This window comes from Ochotona princeps, chromosome 2 (assembly GCF_030435755.1).
Source record: "Ochotona princeps isolate mOchPri1 chromosome 2, mOchPri1.hap1, whole genome shotgun sequence".
Lineage (NCBI taxonomy): Eukaryota > Metazoa > Chordata > Mammalia > Lagomorpha > Ochotonidae > Ochotona > Ochotona princeps.
Genome location: NC_080833.1, coordinates 26,577,116 through 26,584,516, shown reverse-complemented (window position 1 = coordinate 26,584,516; position 7,401 = coordinate 26,577,116). Strand labels below are relative to the sequence as shown.

The following is a 7,401-nucleotide window of genomic DNA, read 5'->3' as shown; positions in this document are numbered from 1 at the left end:
GGGTGCTACATCCTAGCCAAGCCTTATGCACATGCAGACACAGCTCACACATGGCTCAGCAGAGGCAGATACATAGCCCAGCCCATCCTATACCCACCCTGGTTCTCATGAGTACCAGTGGGTGCTGGAGTCTAGCCTAGTCTGGCACACCCCAGACCTAATCCACACCTGTGCCAAGGGAAATTGCAGCCATGTCCAGACCAGATAGCAGCCCCTACTCTGGCCTTTGTAGTCACCAGTGGGAACCACACCTAGCCAGGGCATCCCTTATGCTCCCCAACCAGGCCTGTTCTCAGCCACACATCTTGCACATGCTGCTTTTCTCCCAGCAAGTTAGGCAGTTTCTTATAGCTGGGATTGTTTATTTACTTGTTAGAAAAAATTACAGAAAGGGGGGGTGGAGAAAAAGGGAGACAGAGTACATGTCCACCAACTGTGCTAGGTGGGATGCTGCTTGCAGAGAGTCAGTTTCTACTTATCAATTCACTCCCCTCAAATGCCTACAATGACCTGAGGCTGGGTCAGGCCAAAGAACCAATCCATAACTCCCATGTGGCTTATGGGGACTCACTGTCATCACCGCCTCCCAGGGTACACACCAGCAGGGAGCTCGATTCAGGGGCTGGAACCAGCACTGAATCCAGGTGCTCTATTGTGGATCTCAGGCATCCTAAGAGATGTTTTCAACCACCAGGCCAAATACCCACCCTGACTATAGCCTTTAAGTTAATAACCAATACATAATTTGTGTTTTTAGAGATTATTCATGTTTTATTTGAAAGGCAGAGTGACTAAGATACATCTTTCATCTGCTGGTTCACTCCCCAAGTGCCCACAACAGCTGGGCCTGAGCCACGCAAAAGCCAGAGTCAGGAACTCCATTAGGGTCTCCCTTGTGGGTAGCAAGAACCCAAGTATTTGGGCCATCAACTGCTGCCTCCCCAGGGTAAGCCCCAGCAGGAAGCTGGATCAGAGTCAGGACTGAAGCCAGACACTGAGATGGGCTCAGCATCCCAGAAGGGCTCTTTTTTACATTATTCTTTTCAAATAAATATTTTTGTTGTCTTTTAAATTTTATTTTTATTGGAAAGGCAGATTTACATAGAGAAGGAGACACAGAGAGAAAGATGTTCCATCCGCTGGTTCACTCCATAAGTGTCCGTCACTACCAGAACTGAGCTGATCTGAAGCAGGAGTTTCCTCCAGTCCTCCCATGCAGGCAGGGTCCCAAGGGTTTGGACCATCTTCCACTGCTTTCCCAGGCCACAAGGAGGTAGCTGGATGGGAAAGTGGGGCAGCTAGTATACAAACCAGCATCGATATGGGATTCTGGTACATGAAAGGCAAGGATTTAGCCATTGAACCATTGCACCAGACCCCAAATACATATTTATTTTTAATGTTTGTTACTTGAGTGGATGTGCTATAGATACTTGCAAGCCACTTAGTAGGATAGAGACGGATGGGGGTGGCAGAAGGTGGGTGATGGACAAGCCCACAGCCTCCCACCTGTGACCATGGTGGGGGGAAGGGGATGTTGCACCACTCTGTGCCACCAGTGCTAGATATCAGGCGTGATCAGTGCCAGATCACATTAGTGCCAGAGACAGTCCCCCGCTATGTCATCCGAGGGATCTGATGTGAGGAAGAACTTCGGCAGGTTGAGTGGTCTCAATTGTTCTGAGATGTTGTTGGCTTCATTGTGCCAGAGGTGAGAAACCATTTCCAATGCTTGTTGCCTGTCCATGTCTATCTCAGTACACCCGTGGCTGCAGGTACTTGCTGGAGAACTTGGCCTGTAGTGTTGTTCAACCTGCTTTTGAAGAGGTACTTAAGGTCTTCTGTTGATTTGGAGAGGCTGGTTCTTTCGTCTTTTCATGTGCATCTGGATATGTTGTTTATCCTTAGACAGGAGTCAGCAATGGGTGGTCCAGCCCTGCAACATGTGCTTCAACGTGAGACCATACAATTATGGGATGTTTTCTGAGGTTGGGCATCAGGTGGAATGGTCCTGTAGGGATAATGTCTAGGAACCTCTACTAGGCTGGTCCTCAGACCCAGCTCTTATGTGTGCAGTAGTCTGGTCTTGGAGGTGGAGGATTAGCCAGTTGAACCAACACACCCGTCCCCAAAATTTCTTTCTCTCCCATTTCCCCTACTTTGCGTTTGGGACTTGCTGGTGCTAAGATGCTCGGGTTATAGATTGTCAAAAATGACTCTGGGTTCTCTGTTTACAAACCTCACATTTCCTGCCAAGAGGAAGGGAACAATGGGGTTCTGTCTTCAGTAAGTAGAACCCTGATTGACTTTGGCACTGGGGTACTTTGCTATCCTGCTGTGCCTGTGCATGTGGGTAACTGCACAGTTACCACAGAGTGCTCGCAGGCTGGGTGCAGGGCCTTCATCCCGAGCTCTGTCTCATGGGGATTGGCTTTCTTCTCTTAAAAAGCATCTTCCAGGCCTGGTACAGTAGACTAGTGACTAAAGTCCTCACCTAGCATGTGCAAGGATCTCATATGGGGCCAGTTCGTATCCCAGTTGCTTTACTTCCCTTCCAGCTCCTTGCTTATGATCTGGGAATGCAGGAGAGGACAGTCCAAAGCCTTGGGACCCTGCACCCATATGGGGGGCCCAAAAGAAGCTCCTGGCTTCCGATCGGCTCAGCTCTAGCCATTGTGGCCACTTGGGGAGTGAATTGGAATGGAAAATCTCTCTCCTTCTCTCTGCAAATCTGACTTTCCAATAAAACAAAAAAAAGTAGTCTCCCAGCTGGCTGGCTTTGTGGTGCAGTGGGTAAAGGCCAAGCCTGTAAAGCCAGCATGAGTAATGGCGCTGGCTCGAGTCCCGGCTGCTCCATTTCTTATCCAGGAAGGCAAAGGAAGATGGCCTTGGTGCTCCAGCACTCAAGTTGCAGACTCAAGCGGAGCTGCCGGCTCCTGGTTCCACCACTGCAGTAATCTGGGGAGTGCACCAGCGTATAGGTCTATCTCTCCCTCTCCGGAATTCTGCCTCTCAAATAAAGGTGTATTTTAAAGTGATGAGTCAGATACACACACAATAAATATAAAATTCTCAAGTTATGATAAAGCAACAAAAGTGCCCTGAGATAATACAAAAGTCTGCGGTCACAGGTGGTTTCTCAGGGAAAGCTCCGAGATGTGGGGAGAATTTCCGGCAGAAGGAGCGAAGGTTGGGCACAAAGCCAGCCGGCATGCAGGAGCGGGAGACCCACCGACAGAGAAAGAGACTCAAGGATAGAGCAGGGAGTGATCGCCAGAGGGAAGCTAAGCAAAGTGGTGAAGGATCAGATTTTCGTCTTGAAAATCTCATTGCCTGCGCAGTGAGGCGAACCCAGCGCAGGAACCCAGCGAGTGCCGTTGGGCGACAGCACCAGGCCGCGGGCAGCGCGAACTGGGCAGGCGGCTGCGGAGCAGCGACCCGGCGCAGGGCTCCGCGGAAAACCGAGCGCGCCCACGTGGGCCGCTGCGCCCCGCCCCGCCGCGCCGCGCAGTCGCATCCAGACGCCGCAGTCGGAGCCCGGGTCGCGGGGAGGCCCTGCTAGGCACCCCCATCCCGAGCGGGGCGCGCCAGAGCCGGAGCCAGCGGCGCGGGAGCAGGCGCCTCTAGACTGTGAGTCCCGGTCCAAGGGGGAGGGCTGGCCTAGCCAAGTTCAGCGGAGATGGTCTCCGTTTCCGCAGGGGCCCACTATCCGCCCAGGCAAACTGGGGATTAACTGGGGGTGGGGCGGGGCGCCAGGTCTGAGATCCCTTCTTACTGGCTCTGTGAACCAACGCTGCTCGGCCCAGTTCCCACCCCGCCCCAGCTTCCCTAGGGAAAAAAAAAAAATGAAAACAGGGGAGGGTAAGGGCGGATCTGCAGGCCTCTTCCCGCATCTTGAGGATGCTCAGGCTCCTATCCCGCACCATTCCCTCCAGGACTTCGGCCCGCCCCTAGCTTTGCAGAAGGTCTCTGCCACCTAGGGGTCCCGCTGGGATCTGCTGTTCTGTCCCCACCCCTCACCTCCGGTGATCTTCCGGTTTCCTGCGTTTTGGTCACGGGAACCCTCATCTCAATTCAGGCTAGGATTTCCACAGAAGCCGCACTGGGAGGAGTCGTGTCCTTGGCCCTTCCTCCAGGGATGGGGCAAACCAGGGACAGGACGCAAGGTGGTGGATTTGTTCCCGGACACTGGGAGAGAGAGGAGGGGCTCCCTGGGGCGAGGAGGGAGGGGCGCCCAGCTCCTCCAGCTCTTCTATCCTGGCACATGGAAATCCTGCTCCAGGCCTCTCTGCAAGTCTGGGGGGATCCTGGGAGTCTGGTGGGGGCTCGGGTACAGGAGTTGTGAGTCTAGTCAGAAGCCAGAGGAAAAGCAAACCAACAGTTGCAGTTGAGTGGCAATTTCCTACCATCAGGAAAGAAACATGGCTAAGGAGGGTGGCGGAGGGCAGGAAAGTGAAATGCAGTGTGCTTGTTTACATTTACTCAGGTCGCTGGGGAGACTTTGAAGAGGGCTTCAGAGGGGCGTGCTGGTGTGCTAGTGCTGGGCAGAGCTTGGAGAGCTCAGCTGTAAAGTATTGCAAAGGATTTGCTGGGTGGAGGGGGGAGCTTGGAGGAGGGAGAGGCGGGATATTGTAGCAAAGGAACAGGTGTGAGGACAATAAGAGGGTATTCTGGGAACACTGAGCAGTGTAATTGATGGGAAGGCAGAATGGCAAGAAGCCAGTGGCCAGCCGCACACAAGGCATTGCACGTCATGAAGACCTTTCAGATCTGCACTTTAAACAGATTATTTGAAAGAGAAAGATCAGTCTTCTATATGCTCTGGCTGTCTGCAACAGCCAGGCCTGAGCCAAGCCAAAACTGAAAGTCAGGAACTCCGTCCTGGTCCCTGTGTGGGTGGCAGGGGCCAGAGTGGCTGGTTCATTTTCTGCTGCGTTCCCAGGAAGCTGGATTGGAAGCACAGCAGTGAGGGGGGATCGTCACCCAGTGTGGGGTGCCAGCATTGCCAGGGCAGCTCCACCTGTCGGGCCGTAGTGCTGTGCCCTGTTACATTTTTAATCAGTGCTGGTGAGATCAGTGAAAGGGCCATGGGAGTAATTCAAGGTCAGAAAAATGGCCTGGGCCAAATGAAATTGAAGAGCGAGAATTACCTGAATTTGGTGACCAATGAGATGAGGGAAGGAAGCTAAACATGGATTCTGGGCTACTGCCAGGCACTGGCTCGGGTGGCTGAGTGGGAAGGAGAGGTGCCATGTTGAGGATGCTGAGGCGGCTAGCTTGGACCGGGAGATTGCCCGGGCCCTCTGGCTGGCTGCAGGGCTGGGTAACTGTTGGATCTGGACAAGGAACAGATTGAAGAATCACCAGCACATCACGGTCCCCAGAGCTGCAGCAGAGAGCGACCTAACCTGGGGAGAAGCATGTAGACCAAGATGGTGGCCTGCCCCTGAGGGCTATATGGGTGACTGTGAGGGAACAGTGGGGGAAGGGTGGGGACCCACAAAGGGAGCATTAGCAGAGCGAGGGGAGAGGATAGCACGGCCTGCTGCCCTGTGGCCTGGTTGCCATGACTGCAGGCACCCTGCCCTGCCCTGCCCTGCCCTGTGTGACACATTCTTCTGCTTCCCTTCAGCAGACCAGATGTTCGCCATCCAGCCAGGGCTGGCTGAGGGGGGCCCATTCCTGGGGGGCCCAGCCCCTGCAGCATGTCAGCCCCAACCAGACAGCAACTGCAATTTCATGGCAAGTGCCAGTGATGCCAATGAGAACTGGCATGGGATACTGGGCAGGGTGGAGCCCACCCTGTTAAAGAGCTCCTCCAAGCTGTCCTCTGCTAGCCAGGCCTCACAGGCTCCTGGGTCGCATGAAGAAGGGGTCCGCAGCCCCCCTGAGGGAGCAGAGATTCCCAGGGCTGAGCCTGAGAAGATGGGGGATGCCAGCACCATCTGCTCCCCTCTGGAGGACAATGGCTACGCCAGCAGCCCCCTGAGCACTGACAGCCCCAGCAGCAGCAGCAGCAGCAGCAGCCCTGAGCCTGCCTGTGGGACCCCCCGAGGCCTGGGCCCCTCAGATCCTCTTCTGCCCTCTGTGGCCCAAGCTGTGCAGCAGCTGCAGGCACAGGAGCGCTACAAAGAGCGGGAGAAGGAGAAGCACCACGTGCACTTGGTGATGTACCGGCGCCTGGCACTGCTGCAGTGGATCCGGGGCTTGCAGCACCAGCTGGTTGACCAGCAGGCCCGGCTGCAGGAAAGCTTCGACACCATCCTAGACAATCGCAAGGAGCTGATCCGTTGTCTCCAGCAGAGGGCAGCACCATCCAGGCCCCAGGACCAGGGCTAAGGGTGTGTCCCCCACAAGGGTGAGAGGGTGTATGTGGGTATGTCTGCAGGCACATGTGTGGTTGTACACAGATCAGTACATGATCATTTGCTAGCCTGACTGCAGGTAAGTCTGAGTGAGTATGATGTACTAACAGGAAGACAGGTGTGTGCAGGCATATGTAAATAGAGTATGATGCTATGTGTGTGTAAGTATGTAGGAAAAACAGATGTATATAACATGTATGTAACAGGGAGGTGAATTTGTAAATTCATGGGTGGACAGATACCCAAATGTGTGTATATATCTGCACTAAGGATGTTCATACAAAAGGGATGTGTGTGTGTATGAGTGGATTTGAGTTGGGTGTGTATGAATGAGCCCTTGTATGCATAGGCCTGGGTGTCAGGTGCATGTGTATTTGCAGATGGACCAGGGAATAAGTGTATACAGGCTCAGATGCACCAGTCAGGCATATGCTCACACCCTGTTTTACCGTGGCTTAACCACAACGCTTTTGCACCCAACTGGGTCTCACTCTCCCTAATGAGAAAGCATTGGCCTGCTGTTATCTGTCCATGGCTGATCCATCCTCTTGGGATGGTCCAGACTGTCACTCTTCTCCAACCCTCGCGTATCCCATACCTTGCTGTACTGGTCCGCTGTCCTTGATGTAAGAGGTCTAGATCCTCTCTGGCCTGCCGTAGCATCTTTATCTACATTTTGTTAGGGTTAGTTGGTGGAGAATGAATTTGACAGGGGAAGAAAATGGGAGGGGGAAGGTGGTATTCATAGCAGAGAAGACAAGCAACCGTCCCTCTTGAACTCTGCCTCTGGATACCCTGGGAAGTGACAGTAGCAGAACCCTGGGAAGAACAGAACAGAGATTCTGAAGTACCAGTTTTCGACAAGCCAGAGCTCTCTCTGCACTGGGGAAGGAACTGTTGAGAACCACACCGGCTTTAGCTCCCGATGAGAAGGCGTACTTGCAGCAATGGATGGGAGTTCTACAGCACGGGCAAGCAAGCTCTCACTGCCCTCCCTGAGCCTCTGCCTTGCCATGGGCTCTCTGGCTTTTGCAGC

The 7,401-nt window shown here is 53.7% G+C and overlaps 1 protein-coding gene and 1 long non-coding RNA gene across 3 annotated transcripts; one reads left to right on the top strand and one right to left on the bottom strand.

Annotated features, from left to right (window-relative positions):
• Nucleotides 1-3,499: 3,499 nt before the first annotated feature.
• On the top strand, nt 3,500-7,149 carry C2H1orf216 (chromosome 2 C1orf216 homolog). 2 transcript variants are annotated; one of them, XM_004591589.2, is made up of 2 exons: nt 3,500-3,630; nt 5,636-7,149. In XM_004591589.2, the coding sequence occupies exon 2, from the start codon at nt 5,641-5,643 to the stop codon at nt 6,337-6,339; it is 699 nt and encodes a 232-aa protein (XP_004591646.2). In that variant the 5' UTR covers nt 3,500-3,630; nt 5,636-5,640; the 3' UTR covers nt 6,340-7,149. The 2 variants fall into 2 exon arrangements, with proteins under 2 accessions (XP_004591646.2, XP_058534770.1); XM_058678787.1 differs by having other exon boundaries at nt 5,633-7,149.
• LOC131482869 (uncharacterized) lies at nt 4,454-5,613 on the bottom strand. The gene is made up of 2 exons (XR_009247358.1): nt 5,151-5,613; nt 4,454-4,564 (listed from the first exon to the last, which is right to left on the bottom strand). It is a non-coding gene; the product is annotated as an uncharacterized LOC131482869 (long non-coding RNA).
• Nucleotides 7,150-7,401: the final 252 nt, after the last annotated feature.

Coding starts and splice junctions, on each gene's coding strand:
- C2H1orf216 (XM_004591589.2), top strand. CDS start 5,641: ATGTTCGCCATCCAGCCAGGGCTGGCTGAGGGGGGCCCATTCCTGGGG.